This window comes from Corythoichthys intestinalis, chromosome 6 (genome assembly GCF_030265065.1).
Source record: "Corythoichthys intestinalis isolate RoL2023-P3 chromosome 6, ASM3026506v1, whole genome shotgun sequence".
NCBI lineage: Eukaryota > Metazoa > Chordata > Actinopteri > Syngnathiformes > Syngnathidae > Corythoichthys > Corythoichthys intestinalis.
The window spans coordinates 42,017,116-42,036,551 of record NC_080400.1 but is presented as its reverse complement, the minus strand read 5'-3'; the positions used below and the strand labels follow the sequence as shown (position 1 = coordinate 42,036,551).

The 19,436-nt window shown below is 36.2% G+C and overlaps 1 protein-coding gene across 1 annotated transcript in view; it reads right to left on the bottom strand.

The window, feature by feature from the left end:
- The window catches only part of sorl1 (sortilin-related receptor, L(DLR class) A repeats containing), a 96,753-nt gene that overhangs the window by 36,892 nt on the left and 40,425 nt on the right, over positions 1-19,436 (bottom strand). Inside the window, exons 7-17 of the mRNA XM_057839623.1 lie at positions 16,785-16,886; positions 16,463-16,632; positions 15,571-15,763; positions 13,614-13,731; positions 8,498-8,571; positions 8,008-8,096; positions 6,451-6,629; positions 5,251-5,437; positions 4,671-4,799; positions 3,508-3,593; positions 1,464-1,636 (exon numbers count right to left, since the gene is read on the bottom strand). Of these exons, the coding sequence (XP_057695606.1) occupies positions 1,464-1,636; positions 3,508-3,593; positions 4,671-4,799; positions 5,251-5,437; positions 6,451-6,629; positions 8,008-8,096; positions 8,498-8,571; positions 13,614-13,731; positions 15,571-15,763; positions 16,463-16,632; positions 16,785-16,886 (1,500 nt within the window). The remainder of the gene's footprint in view (positions 1-1,463; positions 1,637-3,507; positions 3,594-4,670; positions 4,800-5,250; positions 5,438-6,450; positions 6,630-8,007; positions 8,097-8,497; positions 8,572-13,613; positions 13,732-15,570; positions 15,764-16,462; positions 16,633-16,784; positions 16,887-19,436) is intronic.

The following is a 19,436-nucleotide window of genomic DNA, read 5'->3' as shown; positions in this document are numbered from 1 at the left end:
TCTACTTCGCATTGTCAAACGCCTGCTCTCCACTGTGGACCAAAAGGTCAACACCATGTTTGTCGCCTACTCAGCCAAATACGACCTTGTGTCACAGGTCCCCCTAGAAGAACCAGATACGGATTTGGACAGTGACGATACGGACACTATCGTCTAAAGCAGATTCCCCACGTCGGCCATCCCGACTCTGCAACCCTATGGACTCTCGATAAATAACACCGACGAGGCGATCATAAATCGCTGAAATATGGCGTTCAAAAGAGTTCCAGATTGTACCTACATTTACCAAATGTTGTGTTGTATTGTGTGTTTTCCATGGAGCCATGGCATGAAGCTGCTCTCGTCCCTAGCGCAAATGGGGAGGGAATAGGGGAATTTTGTCCTTAATGCTAAGGTTTTTTTCGCCCCTATCGTGGCATTTTATAACTCCTGCTAATGGATAATTGACGAGTCAGACACCAACCCCACTCTCGAGAATGTCTAACTCTGATGAAAGCTGAAAAGTTTTAAACCTACAACAGGAGGGAAATGTAAGATGTGCTTTAATGCTTTTGCGTGCTAAGGTTAATAATGTGTGTTTAAAACTAATAGTTATAACTACAGTCTTATTTAACAGTTTTAAGGCCTTACAAAAGAAAGAATGTGTCGCGGAAGGTCACATTCAACTGAAGGACAGATGCCAGCATGACCCAGAGGGGCAGATTTCCTGTTTTAGGTTTCTATTGCTGACCATAAAGTTTCAACACAATGAGACAAGACAAATAACTGCCCGCATTCTTTTCTCAAGATAACAGCTATTTCTCAAGATGTGAAACTCACACATGTATGTTGAAACTTTCTCACTTTGCCAATAAAAGGCTGCGCTCCTCAGGGGGAAAGTCAGAGAAGCTTGTTGGGAGCCACTCGCTCCGCATCAACCTTCCTCCTGACGGCCGTTAGCGTAAAAACGTATCTCGTTCCTAGTCTGATCCTACTCCGGTCCCTCTCCTAGGTCTTTGTTGTTTTCTTAGTTCAAGTATTAAGTTTAGAACTAACACTTGATAATAAGACAACATTTTATCCCTCCCCTCGAGTAGGAGAGAATAGTTTCAGAAAGATCTTGAACTGAGGTCCGTGTACGGCTTTAAAATTATTTTTTTTTTGCTCCCAAATCGTGGAATGATTTGTTGTTGTGCATTAGACAAGCCCCTCTATTGTCCATTATTAAAGCCCGTGTTAAAACCCATTTTTATTACTTGGCTTTTAGCATAGCATGAGACTCTTGTTTTAAATGCTTGTTTTGTTTCTTTGTTTTTATTCATTTGCTTCCTTGTTTTCGTCCTACGTACGTTGGTTTTATTGTCTGCGTGTTTTCTATTGTTTTTCTTTAATTTCTTTTATACTTCCTGCGTTTGTGTTTGATGTTCAGTTGTTTTAAAAGTGCTTTATAAATGAACTGTGTCACAGGAGAATGAATGTCAAACCTGTATGGTATCTAGCAGGATATCAGCCCAGTAGATGCAGTTCTTGTCATAGTCAAAGTCCAGCGCCACAGCCTCCTTTAGACCCAGCAGTGGGAGGACCTGGTCGGTGCCAGTGGCCAGGTCATAGCGATGGATAGAAGTCCTCACAGCATAGAGGATGAACTCATTACTCTCTGTAAAAACATAAAATACATCTTGAAATAGGAAGTAAAAGATTGACATTGGAAATCGGTCACGGCCAATTCGGGCCAAAATAGGATTAAACTTTATCAGTCCCAGAATGCAGAAATTTTTAATAGACTTAGTTTAATATTGTAACGAACTGGCTTTAAAACCATGCAGAGTCGATCTGAGCTCATCAAACCACACTGATCACCATACACAGCACGTGATGTTGAAATTGCCCCTATAAAAATCCCTAAGAAAGTCGCACAATATATGAAAAAAAGAATGCATATTCGATATGCGTTTTGCAAAGGACTGCAATATGTTAACAGATCTATGTGTTGAGTGCTGTGTTGAGGCTTTTGCCGTTATTTGAGTTTTGACGAATTAGAACTGACATTAATGCGCATTGACATCTATTTCCCTTAGATACCTTAATGATAATGCCTAAAGTGATTATGATGGTTGTTACTTACACATGACTAAAATTGGAAATCGGGCCGATCGCACGATTTTTTTCAAGGATCGGAATCCGGTGAAAGGATCAGGTTTTTAATTGAAAATAAAAATTTTTTTTTGTTTGTTTTTCTGCTTCATGCTCGTACAGCGTCAGAGCCTCCCACCCTCGTTCCCACTAAACAATTCGGGCAAACTGTCCAGCTTGCGTTTGGAACTTTTAGTTAACGATGATAGTTGTGATGATAGTTTGTAGTTTCGATGTTGCCAGAGAAGCTTGGTAGCTCTACGATCAAAGGCACAAATCTGTCAATCATTGCTAAACTTGCATAAGTGTGCTGTGGCAACTCATTGGGTAAGTGAGAGGCTGTTCTCTGCAGCATGAGTGGACCCACTTAATGAAGCATTTTATAAAGACAAGCATTTTTCTACGTCATTTTTCTTTAAAAATAATTCACATTATGAAGGTGGCACAGTGGGACAGTAACATGTTTGGAAAGTTTGCCCCCCCCCACCCAAAAAAAAAAAAAAAAAAAATTCAGTATCCGATCGGGACTGGGTGTCGGCAGATTATCAAAATCAGGTGACTTGGACTCCGGTGAAAAACATGTGATCGGGACATCCCAACTAAGAATGAATAAAATGATTGATCCAAAGGAAATTAATGCCTATTTATTTTTTTCTCTTAGCATGATACCTGTTACTGTATCTCTAAATGTGTGTTCCACATAATAGTTTAGCCCCAATTACAAGATCATTTTACTATAATTAAAATACATTTATGAAACATGTCTTTTAATAAAATAATAAATTGATCAATTGTTTAGAGCACAGGTGTCAAAGCGATTCCAGAAAGGGGCAAGTGGGTGCAGGTTTGCTTTCCAACCAATGAAGAGGACACCTTTTCAGCAATCAGATCTTTTACATGTGTAATCACTTAAACTTTGTCAGGTGCTGCTTGTTTCAGTAGGAAGTTCATTGGTTAAACTCTCTGCACGGTCTCGGTTGGAACAAAATCCAGCACCCACTTGGCCCTTTCTGGAATCAGTTTGACACCTGTGGTTTAGAGATATACTAAACAATGCAAAAATATCCCAGTTCAACAGAAATATCACATGTTGATTTAGTAACTTACAAATATTTAATTTTTGCTATCTGACTTGATCTCACATATGAGATCAAAGATGGGCCAAACATCACAATAGAATAATATCATAAGGATGCTAAGAAATACATCAGGATTTACAATGTTTATTGACTTTGAAGATAGTGTAATCTGTCAATCCAATCAGATATTTATGCCACTTGTCCAAGACTGAGCAAGCGTGTTGGGTAAGTAGCAAAGTTCTCTGTGGACTGGTTGCCAGCCAACTACAAGGTACAAGGCATTACACACACTATGTGGAATGTAAGATGCAATTACCTCCAACAGGACAAGGTAACATCTCTCCATCTAGTCTGGCTTGCACATCTCCCCCACTGCAAGTGTCTCCTGGTACCTTCCTATATCTGTGGCAATGAAGAGACAGAAAATAATTTTCAGTAGTCTGACACTTGGTGGTGCTCTTGCCTAAGAGATGAGAAAGACAGAATAGCTCTCAGAACTGCACGAGGTGTGCTAACCAGTCATCAAGCAGTCGTCCAGTGTGCCTTTGTAGTACACACACGGGCCTAAGAATTTATGTTGAGGAATGACATTTAGCCAAGGGCGTAGATTTGCATAAGGACGGTAGGGACACAACACGACCAACTTTTAAGAAAGCTCAAACGGTCCCCACCAACTTTTAAGCAACCTTATTTGCATTATATAATTACTTCAGTTATACAGGTAATTTAGATTGTCTTTCCATATGTTGTATGGATAGAATTGACTCTACCAGTATTAAGTAAATTACTCTCATTAGGTTCAGGCTGACATTTACCCCTTTTCACTTGCTGAATGTGCCAGTCCATTTTTTTCCCCTCAAACACACGTTTGATTGGCTTATGACATAATATTTAGCTAATTACCCGGTTGTGTTTTTATTGTTTACGTTTGTATATCTTAACCCATTGTGAAAAGGAACTTTGAAAAGAAATTTGTTCAATATATTATAATTGTGCACATGACAAGATTGTTGAAATAATTGCTGCGAGGCCAGTATGATGTATTTTAGTGTGCACTGATAAGAATTGATTGATTAATTCATTCATCATCCATTCTGCTTATTCTCACCAGGGTCTCGGGGGTGCTGGAGCCTTTTTCAGCTAACTATGGGAACTATGCAAAGTACATGCTGAATTGAACTGAATTGTAGTGCACAAGTAGACCAACAACCAATCATGCACATACTCATACTTAGTGTCAATTTGAAGTGATAAATTCGACGACCATGCATGTTTTTAGGATATGGGAGGAAAGCAAAGTAACCGGAGAACAGCCACGCAGACAAGGGAGAACGTGCAAACTCCACACAGGAAGGCTGGAACCCGGGTTGACCCCATGATATTAGAACTGTGAAGCTGACGTGCTAACCACTCAACCACTGTGCCGCCTTTTCAATGATACCTAGATTAGTAATATTTCTACTATAAATTACAGCTCACCCTTTGCTGGAGCGGTAAGTGGTGCCAACAGGACATGGCACTGGAGGAGCATGGACGTCACCAGTAAACTCGGGGTCAGGAACGCACACTTGCAGGGACAAGTCTTCACTAAGCTTGAAGCCATAGTCACTACCAGAGAGAAAAACAGGCAAAATAAATTTAAAAAATCAATCAAACTCAATCCTTGGTCTCTCATGTAATCTAAAAACAGGCTTATTATTTGTATCATATTATTATTAGGGCGGCTATGTTGCAGTTGGTAGCTCGAGTTGTCCGGTCAGCGGTTCGATTCCTGGCTATAACTGCCCACTTTCAAAGTGCCCTTGGTCAAGGCACTGAACCTTAAATTGCCTCCAGTGGGTTGGCAGTGTGTTACATGGAAGCAGCACTATTGGTGTGTGAATGTGTGCGTGAAAAGGTTATAGCGAGCTAATGTTAAGCGCTTGGGCATGGTAAAAACATGTAGATAAATGTATAAGCATAAGTACTCCCCACTTACCATTTCTATTGCTGTGATGAAACATGTTTACAATTGCTGCGTGCTAGCAATGTTTTGTATGTTACATGCATGGGCCCTCACCATTCATAGTCTTGACGGGAGCATGAGCAGTTAGTCATGGTGACAGGACGGTCAAAGTCTTCGCCGTTGAAACATCTAGCGTGAGGTGTTCTTCTCTTAAATGTTATCTCTCGACCCAGAAGACATTCATTACCATGTTCATCTGATGGGGACCAAAGTTTGTAGTCTGCCTCAGAACATGAAACACCTAGGAAAAAGAGCAAGTTGGTGGTCTATTTGTTATTCATTCTTTTAACTCATGAGTGAAACACTGCAAAAATAGAGCTCTAACCTGGGTTAAGGAGCGCATTTTAAGCTAAAGCATGTTTGTTCGTTGCTTTATGGAAAATGTTTGGTGCCTCCATAAAAACTGTCATGTAAGAGAAATATCTGGGCAATTTCAGATTCTTAAACTTTATTCTTTAGTCTAATAACATTTTGCTGAACTTAGGGGGGAAATATTTCACTTTATGCGCTTCCCAGTGACATTCAACCTGGGTAAATAAATTTCAGTGACTGTCCCAAGAATGCGCCTTATGAACCCCCAAAGTCTACAGTATGAATAAAAAAAAAAAGATAAGACTTTATTTGAACTAACTTGCACTAATGCATGGACCTGAAAACAAAGTTACTTGCAAATATACTGCATTTTTAATGCCTGGCCTCAAGAAGGTGATCAGTCTTAAATAGTTTTGTCCAAATACAATACAATATGCTAGATAACCTAATAGAATGAATTAAATTGATCATGTAAAAAAGGACAGTACAAAGATATACCGAGCATCACAGCATGTGAAAGAATACAAATGATTGACAGGATCAGAAAAGTATACATGTAAATCAAAGTACAGAAAATTTTCAAATGTTAAAATGTCTTTGCATTTTTAGTTGCTTTAGGTGAAATGTAACTGACTGCATTCAATATCATATTGTCATGAAATTGTATTTTTACACCTCTGATAAATACTAGACTATTACGGCAGTTACTTTAATTTTCTTTTAAATATTACTAAATATTGTGAAAGATGTTATTCAATTTTATAGAGTAGTCACAAAAATAGTTGATATTAAAATAAGCACTTTAAATCCTAATGATTACCGGTATTGTAAATGCCCAACTCCACACTGAAAAGAAACACAGTATGAAATACTGTAAATTTAATGTGAGGTTGATTTTTTCCCCCTTGTCCCTGTGTACTGACTCCTCGCAGTACAACCTACCTAATGCATCAGAAGCGTTGACCTGAAGAATGAGCCAGCTATGCCTCTGGCCGGCGTAGGATCCAAAGATGGTGAAGACTGTACTTTTCTCCCCAGGCTCCGTCAGTAACTGATAAACATATACTTGTTTATCAGAGAACTGAAATTTGGTCCACGTCTGTCCCTCATTAGTGCTGAACCTGCAGGAACAAATATAAATTGTGTTTCTGTTGTTTTAATTTTACAGTTAGCTGACTGTGGTTAAAACTGTCAGAATAATCATAATAACTTAAAAAAAATAATTAAAAAAAAAAAAAAAAAAAAAAAAAAAAGGATTGTTTATAGTTGGTTGACTGTAGTTAAAACTAAGAATAATAATAACAACAACAAAAAAATTGATTGCTGTAAACTGTTTAAACGGATCTAAATGTACGTTCTATTGTTGTATTGTTTTCACTTTCCTTGTAAATTATGAAGTGCATATTTGCATTGTTTCTACTATACAAGATGTGATCCAGGCTATGTTTATGTAGCATTTTTATGTGACTTTTGCATTACTCAGCCAGCTCAGTGTACTGATTAATCTAATGTATTTTATAGGTTGTGTATCTAAAAGCTAGTACCGGTAAATTAAGGCTTTTCAAAAATGTTTTTGACTGAATAGTTGCTGTGTTGTGGTAGCAAGTTTTTTCTTTATCTATCCTCTTGAAAAAGTAGTTTATGCTGTGTTTTTTTTTTTTTTTTTTAATAGATTTGAGTAAATTATCGTCCATTTTTCTTCCTTTTTCTTTCCATTCTTATTTTACCTGTCTTCTGATTTTATCTGTGTTTCTATTTTTGCTTTTACTCTTTTATTCTTAGACTTTTTATTGTTTTATTTTATTTATTTATTTTTTTTACATGGTAATGTATACTTTGAGATTTTTCAAATGTAAAGTGCGTTATAAATAAAATGTATTATTATTATTATTATTTTTGTGACCATATAGCAAATAGCATTAAACATAAATAAATTGAAAATTTAACAGTGAATCCATGTGATCAGTATCATGGTTGACAGATCTTACAAATAGACGATACGTACCAAAATCATCAGCAAAAAAATAACTTTATTGCCACACCCCTTGAAATTGTACAGTACTCTCCCTATTACTATTGCACAAGATTCCAACCAAAGAATACATAAATATTAAAACATGTTACTGAGTAATCAGGTAAATAAAGATGGCTATTCAGTGGAGAAAAAAAAAAAAAAGATTGCTTTAGCACTTAAACTATTACTACCACCATTGTCTGCTTAGTATTTTTTCTGTTGGCACAGATACAGTATGCTGTATTAAACACTAGGATATTATGGTTATTAGATCAGAAAACCTTCATATTCAAAATACATAATCCTGCTGACTAATGCTCTCAAACCCAAGGGAAATTAAACAATGTTTGCTTGTTATCTGAACATCTTAAATTCCAAGCACCTCCTTTTGAATAATATGTGACACAATAGGAGATAGAACTTGCCTTTACTTTAGGTTAATATAATTTGCCATCCTAATAATCTCACACTAAATAAAAACTTACATGAGTTGGTTAATGGCGCCTCCTTGTGGGATAGCCATCAGGATACCACCATGGTCTCCCCATGAGAAGAAATGAGGACCTGCTAATGCCTAAAAACAAGACCCGTTGTACTAAATCAACAAAAGAAGCAACAAGGCAGCTGGATTTTTTCCCCTTTTTCTTGCTGTCAGGCTCCGCCTTTTGTTTTGGACAAGTATCGTTCATAAGAAATGCTAAGTGTATTTTATATTCAATAATGAACAGAAATTCAACCCTTAAAGAACCCTATAGAACATGCCTTTCTGCATGTGGATTTAAATTATTTTCCTGATTATGACTGGAGCAACTAAAAAAGAACACAATTCCTCATCAACTTCACCAATAAGAAATTGCATGCAAGTTCAAACTAAATGTTGCCATTAGTTTTTAAATTTTCCTATACATGTTTTTTTAAATGTTTAGTTGAACATGCCTTTTTTTTTTTTTTTTTGTCTGTTATAGTTTAACGAACCTCCCTCCACTGGACTCCCGCGCTGCTTGACACATACACATTCGGTTTGTTTGCCAAGTTGTTGCCAACTGATCCTGTAATAACAGCAGAAAGAAAAAAAAAAATCAGCTTTTCACACATTTGCTCTTCTTAAGACTTAATTCAGGCCCACCACAAACAGGTTAATGTGCCTGAAAATGAATGAACAGGACATTTGAAAACATATTACAGTCATCGACGCCTGTGCACTTAGCAACACTTGCACATACAGTATACCTGACGCATATTAGATTACATTTTTTTTAATGCTTTAGTTTTTAGCCGCATCTAGTAATATATATATATATATATATATATATATATTTTTTTTTTTCAGTTTTCTATTGTAAAACATTCATCCATCTATTCTCTGTACCCATTATCCTTGCTAAGGTCATGAGGGTCCCTATCCCACGTGACAGGGTACGAAACAAGTAGTAAGCTGTAGTAAAAAGTGGCGGTTTGACGGTTGACTACAAAAGTGGGGAATTGAAGATTAAAAACACACAAACATTAAAAGCGTATGGCTGGGTTTCCATAGGCGTTATCGTAAGAGCTGTTATTAAGCATTGGTGTATCCAACAATATATTATACGTGGAAATCCTTTTCTTGCTCACTGCATCAGTCAATCAATCTTTTAAACATTTAATCTATGTACAGTAGATTTACAGGTATAGGTCGGCCGATACTTTAGTCAGACGGTATATGGACTTTTTATCAAGATCAGCCATCGACCAATTTACGAATAAAGAGCCGATATAATGTTATGACATAATTTTTACTGTTTTGGTGATCTTTGTTATTTGTAATTTTTCACCACGCAGTGGCCAAAATTAAGTAGTCGGAGAAGAAGAAACAGGCAAGGAGCTACTAGTTACTAGTATATGAGCTTCCTAGAAACAAGCTGGCAGCTCCTTTTATAAGCTTGCCTGGATTGTTCTTTTTTCCAAGCGTAGCCTCTAAATTAAATCAGACACACAAAAAAACAAATGTGTTCAATATTTCGATAACTATTTTTTCTCTCAGGTGCATGATAGTTAGTTAAAACAGTCATGTGTCAAAAAAGAGATCTCAACCACCTTTGAGAGAGAGTACAATCACATTTCCTGTTCCAGGCAATACAGGAAGCAAATATTTACTCTGCGGCGTGACTCATTTTTTTGGGTTGCATCTTAAGTTTGCTGTATCAGGCTGTTGTATCATTTTTCTTGAAGAAGCAGGAAATGGTTAAGCCCTTTGAGACAATCTTGTTGTGATCCAGGGCTATACAAATAAAATTGAATTGAATTGAAATGAAATGGTTGAATAATTACAAGGTGACATGGCATTGACACTATCCCCAATGAGACCATGTTGACAACTAACTCAAATCTGTCTTCCTTTCATGGACTAAGACAATGCTGCTAGAACAAATGAAACATCTCATCACAGAGTTCTTAGAAGAACAGAACAAGCGTTTATCCACACCTCAATGAGGAAATTCAGAGCAACTGTATTATATTTTTGTGTGAATAGATATAATCATATATTTAATATATAATAATAGTATATTAATAATTATATAATAACATTTATTATATACTGTATAATCATTTTTGCACTATAAGCCATTACTTTTTTCTGGCCATTTGAACCCTGCGACTTTATGGATTTTCACAATTGGTACAACCCAAAATTCAATTTACTAAACCAAATGAGCAGATGTCTCAACACATTTAAGAAAATGAGCCACCATTTTTCAGTACCACAAACACATTTCACACGAATACTGAATTAACAAAACACTATCCTCCTTTCTCTTAAATCTAAACACATTTTGCATTGCTAAAATATAAGTTGCAAAAGTACATCCCTCATGTTCTAAAATCAATGTTTATACAATACAAAATGCTTTCCACAGTCAGCAAAACTTGAACACAATGAACACATCTGACTTCATTTGTTAAGCACAAAGACTCAAAATTTAGGACACTTGACCCAAATGATGTGATCACAGATATAAAAGCAGTTCAGAGTAGAGATCGACTGATATGGGCTTTTCAGGACCGATACTCATTATTAGTAGTCAGAGGAGCGATAACTGATTTTTGGAGCAAATATTTATTATTAATAAAAGTGTAAAAATTTGGGTGAAAAAAATGGAATAATGCAAACACTGAACTTCATTGAAACTTCATTGAACTTCATGTTTATTGAATCACACAAATAGAAAATAATAGTTCCAGAAGTGCCTGAATTTCCTAGACTCAGAAACATCTCTTACAAAGTTGAATAAAATGTTAAATAAAAAGCTCTCTGATTTTTTTCAAATGAAAGCCCTGATGACTTTGTCTAAGTATCCTTGAACAAGATAATAAACCCCACGATGCTTCTGGCGCTGCATCACCAGTAGGTAGATGAGGATATAATGTGAAGCGCTTTGAGGACCTTAACATTAATATGTGAAAATTCAATAAAAATATTTGAGGGAAAAAAAAGAGGAGGTGGAAAGGCGCAATACAAGTGTAACTCCATTTACTATTACCATTTAACAAATACTTAATCAAACTTTAAATTGATTTTTTAATATCGGCCGGTCAGATTAAAAAAAAAGGCCGATGGCGATTTCATCAAATTTCCAAACCTCGATCCGGCTGATTATCGGTCTATCTCTAGTTCAGATGGCTGTTTGCTGAAAGTTTCAAATGATCACACATTACACAATGGATGGGGACAGAGTCTGGGAATTGATTTTACTGCAGTTGTTCTGCAGTCTGTTTTAAACTACACAAGTTTGTAAAACAATTTACGTGATACAAATGTCATGCTAAAGAAATCATATTTTTTCATACCATTCTCTTATGTATATTTAGACCTGTATGTTACTCAGTTTTTAATTAATTTTATCATCATTTTAAAACACACACATACTGTACATATATATATATATATATATATATATAAAAATATTTATACTTTCCATACTTTATAATTTTCTTTGTTTTGAACATGTGTTTTTATATCTATATTTGATATTCTCTGTACTGATAGGGAGAAGCTCCAAATATTATTTTGCAACTTGTTGTGAAAAGACAGTAAAGGGCATTCTAACTCTGTCATGTGCATGTGTGTAGGTGTCTGTGCACACCTGTGGGAGTAGGCGTGTAGGCGTGTGTGTGTGCTCGCTTGCCCATGTGTGCATTGGGAAGCGTACTTTTGTGCATGTATGTGTGTGTACCATAGGCCTACATACAGTAACATACTTTTGTGCATGTATGTGTGTGTACCATAGGCCTACATACAGTAAATACAAAACTTCACACACTGGACATGTTGTCAGTGAGTACTGTTGTGTGCTATAAATTATCTGTTTTTGCATTGAGTTGTGAGAATTGTTTCTGGTCAGACGTGTACATATTTTCTGTAGATTCAAACTCTTCATATGAAACTCAAAAATCAAAATGCCCAATCCTCTAAAGAAATGTTCTCTAAGAACATGTGTTCAAGTTTCTAAAAAATATGCAATGGCAGTAGTGAACCAAAGAACGTGACATTTACAAATTAAACATTGCGTTTTACTGTGGTGTTTAATGATGCTTTTTTGAAAGTGTCGCGCTGCTCTTCAGTCTGAAAGTTTGAGTTTTGAAATGAAAAGTTTGGTTTTGTTTATATAGCTTTATAAAATTATATTGTTTCGACTTTGGGGAAAAATGGAGGAGACATTTGTGAAATGTGCTATAGCATTTGAGAGAAACTAATAAGGAAGCAGCTTATTTATGTATTTTTGGGGTCAAATGAAATGAGCATCTAATTTCTAGTTAAAAATACAAATGAACATTTCCATTTAGTCGCTTTGGTCTGGCACATCATGATGACGTTGCCATTTGTGGTGTATTCAAAGTCTACACCTGTAGCTATTGGTAGCGTTCACCCTAGGTGCCACTGTTTACTAAGAACTTCAATGCTAGTGTACTTTACTGCTACTGGCTAGTCGTTTTTATTGAGCTCTAAAAGGACTTTATTGCCAATAAAGCCTCTGTCTGATGCTTGTTGCCATTACAGAAGAACAGTTTAGGGCTATCCATCGGTGATTAAGCAGATTTGAAAAGAAGTCAAGGGAAAGGTAGATTATATTTTTTCATCGTCGTAATTATAGTGACCTGTTTTTTAAGGTTACGTATTTTTCAGAGTACCTCAGATAACACCAATGAGACTTGAAGTAGTGGCCGGTAGAGCTCTGCAATATTACCGGTATATTATAGTATGAAGTGAAACAACATGTACAGTATATCGCAATACAATATTCCATTTCCAATATATTGCGTAAGTATTCTTTTGAGAAAAAGCTCATAATTATCCATTTATCCATCCATTCTTACCATGTGCCGTTACAGTTCAAGGTCATACGCGTGCATAATTCTCATTTGAAGCGAGCTGCACCCATAAACAAGGAATACCAGATGCCGCATTGAACTGGGTGTGCCAGACACAACTGCAGCCATCATAATCTCACAATTGTTCATTTTAACTGATTCTTACACGGTTGTAATAAACGTCAAATATGTAAGCCTACTTATAAGGCTACAGCTAGCTACCTTTAATTTCTGAATTTTTTTTAAGTAGCAGGTAATAAATATAATTAGTTAAACATTGTTTTTCCAACATCTGTAAACATAAATAGAAGTTTGACAAGACCCATCCAATATACTGCAGTCTTCAATGCACATTGATATAGGCTGGACGGGAAAAACATGGTGTGCATCCTGAACTGGTTGCCAGTTAATTGCACGCCACAGTGTGGAAATGATGGTAATCAAAATTGGTAAAACTGTGATGGTAGCCTAAGAAAATCAATTTAGTAACTATGCATTATGGATTTTTTAGGGAATAAGCGACTCTCCTGCCGCAAACTGTGTCAGTGCTTTTAATACGTGCATACCAGTGGTGTTTTCTAACTAACAGGGATCTGGGCTGTAAATATTATTTGTGTATGGCCGAGTGAACGGGACTGAGCACACAGCTGGCGGTAGGTGCAACACTGATGCATCATATTAAGTCTGGTGTGGTGTATAGTACAGAAATTCTGGTATATTAAAAACAATGACAATTGTACTGTACCTGTGGCCATGATGAGTCCTGGTGCAGACTCCTTAGATAAAATGGGAACCCTCCTCTGTTGAAAGTTTGATAGTTGGCTCCAACGCTGCGCCAGATGGAGGGAGCATCCTTTACTGAGCTGAGAAAGGAAAACAAGAGCGGATAATGATAGCTAGAGATGATAGCTCTTCATACAATGCTTACTCCTCCCTATCCAACAGTGACATTTTATTTATTTACAAAGATATTATGGTATGACGCTAGCCTTGAAAGCAAGACAGTACTTCCTGATTCATTAATTCATCATACAGTAAGGTCTTGCAAACCTCAACTGTCCAACCACTTCCCGGTCAACTGATTTTCGAACCTATTAGGAGAAAGAGGAGGGAGCTTCCGATATGACCAGGAAAAAACTATCTGGTTCAATACAATGTCGGCGTGCAAAGCGGTTCTTGTAGATCAATTTTCCAAGTTTTGTCTGAATTATACAATTAATTTCCGCATTAAACGAGGAGCAAAGAAAGTGACTAAAAGGTTTTTTTGACATGAAACAATTTTTTTCTCGGGTGCAAAGAGAACAACCATCGTCCAATCAGCAGCTGTATATTTTTTTGAAGGTTCCTCCCATGAAACAGGTCTCCATTGAACCTAAAGTTGTCATTCCAATGCTAATGAACTTGAATTCATACAGACATTCCTTTCAGGGACAAAAAGAAACACTGCACTGCAGCTGAAACAAAAAATATTCATGAAATGTAAACGTCCTTAAGTTCAGAATTTTGCTTTTGTTTAAAAATGTGTAGATAAATCTAATGTTATATTTTCTGTAGGTAAATTTATTTGTTAGGTCTGAGCTCAATGATGCAGAATGAGAAAGACCTGATTAGTTTTCACTCTAGTTTATCAAATGGGTGTTTGATGGGGCTGAGGTCATAGATTTGATTTTCTGCCACACTTAATTCATCTAATTGTGATTTCTCGGCCTTACTTTTAGTAAGGTAAATTATTTTCATGACCTGTCACCTGACCATCCGTGCCGCAGCACAGTGGTTGGAAAACACTGCCTTAGAAAAGCATTGCTTGTGAGTTGTATTCTGCCTTTGTTCCATGTTACATGAGTGTTTTGAGCACATTTGTGGTATGAACATTTTGTTTGTTTACATTACAGTTAAGTGGGGGTAATGTTACAAACCTAACTATATTTTTATATTGCACAGTAACATATTCTAGTGTACATCTGTGTGACATTCATTGTACCATAGCATAGCTACAATATGTTTGTGTCGTTTCAGTTTTACAAATGAAGTGTTCTTGTCAAAAGGACGAAGACATCAGTAAAGCTTATTCAATAATGTTCACAATTTTGACATGATTTACTCTAAATTGTAGTACGTTTTGATAAATTAAAGGGCAGTGCTTTTTAACTCAGTTAACGTGCGTTTTTGTTTTGCTTCTTGGAGGGTAGGGTTATCAATAAAAGAACCGTTGAAGCACCGGATCAATTTGAAAAAGGGCCAAGTAGTAATCGGTATCAGATAGAACCCAAACAATACTCAATGTGTGGTATATGTGCTTAGTGTTATAGTTCACCTCAACTTGTGTGAAACAAACGGCTTTAGAAAAAAACAACAACAACAAAAAACATCAGTAATCGACTCCCTTTGAGGAACAGTTCAACATCTCCCAAAATGGACACCTTCCTTAAGCAACATGTTTTGTTCAATTAAAAATGTAACAGCCTATCACCGAGAGAGACCTAAAAAAAAAATTGATAAACGATCTTAATCTAAAAACTGTCCAGCCCGATCTGGAAAATAAAAATTCTGCTACCGAAACTGTCAACACACAGCAGAATAGCAATGTTATGTCTAACATCAGTCTAGCCCCACTGTTTTTTATTTGCTTAACCATTAGGTAAATGGTCTATTAGCGCATGATTCACATTATCCAAAAATATGAAACGTCAAAGGTTATGTACCTGACAGTCCACAGTCCCTCCGAGACTGTCAGCTGTGGGTGCATGAAGCAGCTCCCACGTTCCTCCCTTGTCGAATGTGATGACCGAACTCATGTTGGTCTCAGTGAGAGACCCATTGACGATTGTGGCGATGAAGACACCTCTGAGTCCCTCCACGCGGTGCAGGTCAGCAAAAGGCTCTTTAGTATAATACCTGAAACAAATGGATTAAAAAAAAATCCAATTGTTTATACAACATTGGAATCTATGAGTTTATAGGAAAGATTTAAAATCTACAGGCCAGATTATCCCATGTAGAGAGCCTTAAACGGAATTTAACGATATTTGTTTTTTACTGCAACATTATTCTATACATCCGTATTTGAGAATTGCTCAAAACATGCAAAAACTGAGAAATATGTAGGCTTCAAATGTGAACTATTCGTAACTGTTTCAGTTTTTTAAATTTGTGGGACTGTGGCAAAAATATTAAAAAACAGCACCCAGTAACACAAGTGTCCAGCATGCCCCTCACCCAACATAAATATAAGAACTTGAGCACCTTCATTTACATCAGCAGTTATCTGGTGCTATTTCGGTATGCAGTTAGGTAGTAAAGTATGCCTGCACCTTGAAAATACATCTTCACTTTGAAAATTGTGCTGGAATGGGCGCTAGTGGTAATTTTGTTAAGGAAATATGTTCAACAACGCCTTATTTTTATTGGATAAAAACTATATGAGATGAGACCAAACCCAACATGAATAAACAATAATCAGGACGAAATGAGCACTGATTTTTTTTTGTTGACGAATAAAGACGAAATGAAAATATTATTCACTAAACAAAGATTACCCCTGAAACACGAACAATACACACAATGCAACAGTATTTTGTTGGGGTCTATTAATACCTGATGAGTGAGTTTCTTTTGGATCTCTCTGGACTGTAGTATAGAACATTCTCCAAAGACAGAGAGAAGGAAACACCCTGTGTGTCTGAGATGTACAGGTGTGTCATATTGTTCACGTGGTTCACACAAACAAACACTTGGTCCTCAGAAGCATCAGCAATGTAGTACTCCTGTTACCACAATGGAGGAGGTGGGAGAAAAAAAAAATATTTGGTTACATTACAAAGAAAGGTAAATGTTATTACATTGAAACAGGAGGGGAGCGTGTCAGTGATTCTGATCGTTAAAACATTACATCTCATCCAAACAAAAGAAAACTCACTGTGATTGGATGGCGAGTTCTAAATTGGGCAGCTTTCATTGGCTGGCGGTTATAGGAGACCCAGAGCTGAACGGATGAAGGCTCAGCACTGCCAAGCAGTTTCTGACAATAAACACACAAATTATGCAAATATTATGGGGAAATAATAACATACAAAGTAATGTATATTGAAAAATTAAAAATAATTTCTCCTGTTAGTTGGGTCAGGATTATATTTCCAAAAAAATACAACCCCTCCCAAAAAAATTCTCGAGGATTAGCTGCAAAACAGAGGACAAATGTAGATTTGTTTGACACACAATTACATACTATATGTAAAATGTTCAGAGTTAACTTGAACTAAGATGGATAATAATAATAATAATAATAATGCATTTTATTTGTAACGCACTTTACATTTGAAAAACAAATCTCAAAGTGCAAATTGGCAAAAAAAGAAAATAATAAATAAAATGCAAAAGACTAAGAATAAAACAGTAAAAGCAAAACAGACACAAGTTACAATTAGTCGACTGATATTTTATTTTATTTTTTTTACTAATTTAGCAATGACATTTTTGTTGACGCTTATTAATTTATAAAAATAGTTTGGAACACTTAAATTCTTTATTTAAGTACAAATAAACATGTAAATAACAATAATTAATCAAACATGAACACTGAGTTCAAATTCTGATAGTAGGCCTGAACCATATTGGAAAAAGCTATCATTGCAATTTTTGGGGAGTTTGCGATCTCATATTGCGATATTGAAACGAGAAAATTTTCACCAAATAACTTGAATAGATTAGTTCGGGATAGCTGCACTGTTGACGAAGAAACAGAGTTTGGTCTCGCTGCCTAGCAGGAGGGAGAGTGAGACACTGTGGTGCTGTATGAGCATGAAGCAGAAAAACATGAATGTATGTTGTTTTTAAATTCCAATGCTCTGAAAAATGGTGCCATCGGCCCTAATTTTTTAAACTCAGTTTAATCCAGGATCTGCACACTTGCTGCGTTCATGAAGTAAAACAAAAGTTTAAATGTTGAAAAAAAGGGAAAAAAATAGCACGTCCTGCGATGTGACTATTGCGCATGCGCACATTGCGATGGCGATGTTCAAATGAATTGTGCAGGCTTAGCTAATAGCATTTACTAGTGCGAAAGAATGGAATGTAAAGAGATTCAGAACACTGACTTCGCCTTTCCAACATTATTCAAAACAATTCTTATCAAAAAAATGTCTAGCATTATTATTATAGTATACTACTATATATAATAGTATTATAATAATTATATATTAATTGCCAATCATATTTTTTTAAAAAAGGGTGTCATTTTAAATTTATTCTGTAGTATTATAGTATTTACATATTATAGTATTAAGTCTGAAGTATGTGGGATTAACTCCAGAAATCGTTATTTATATGACAAACGTGACATGCTTTTATTTTGAAATGTTCACCGGAAGCGCGTTCGCTAAACCGCTAACAACTTTACACTCTGCAAAAAACACTTTTCGTCATTGCTTATGGTGTCACTCATAGATTTTTTTCTTTCATTTTTTTCATTTGCAAATGCTGTTAACCAGCGATTTTTCATGTTTGTAGTGTTACCTTTTAACCGCAAGTTTGCGTTTTGGAAAAGAGTGCCAATGTTTTATAGCAGGCCAACATGTCCAGTGCCATGTTTTATAGCAGGCTAAAATAGGTTGTCTTTTTTCCATTAGCCTCACTGTAGCAATGCTAACGTTTACAGTGTTTAATATAGATGTGTTTCCTTATTTTGTATGTGTGAACTGTAATTCTACGGCTTGCTGTTGACCAATAAACATCTGGACACAACAACAAATGTATGCACGCAGGCGGTGATAAAACGCAGCCGTGAAAATTACCGTCCTCATTCTTATTTACCTTGCGATAAATGCACTCATTGCATATCGTGACAGGCTTAGCAACTACAATAAAGCATGTCGTTAGTTAGTTAGATGGACTTACGACCCCCCCCTAAAAATTTCTCCTGGGATCTACACAAGTCACGAAGGTCACACTTTTTGACTTCAAAACGGAGAATTTCGCCGAAAGGTGAGTGATTTTCATGCCTATATATTTATAATTTATTTGTTTTATTGGTGGTATTGTTATTGTTGAATTGTTATTTGTAATTGTACCTGCAGTATTTATGAAGGACTTAGCACATGTTTTTGGGCTGTGGAAAGAATTATCAAATAATGTTTACTTGTGGGAAAATCCCGCTCAACATACGACCATTTCGACTTACGTTCCTGGAACGAATTAAATTCGTACATAGAGGTACCACTGTATTTGTCATGGTAAGACAATTGAGAGGATAAATTCTTCATTGCCACACTACCCTAGTTGCAGACAGTCAAGTAAACGGACGAAAAATGATAAAACTGGGTAATCCACATTCTAATAAAATTTGAAAGGACATTTCGCATTACCGTAATAGAGAGATAATCACAGGGGAATTTTAGCAAATGTTTCATACTGACATCTATCCCATAAGGTGCACAGCTTAGCATATATTATTTACTGTCACATAACGCAAATCCTTCACAGTAGACCTCCGTTAACAATCAACTGCTAACATAGCACAACAACAAGGTGTTGTGAGTTCACACCAGACTGACAGCAAATCTGTCCATGGAAA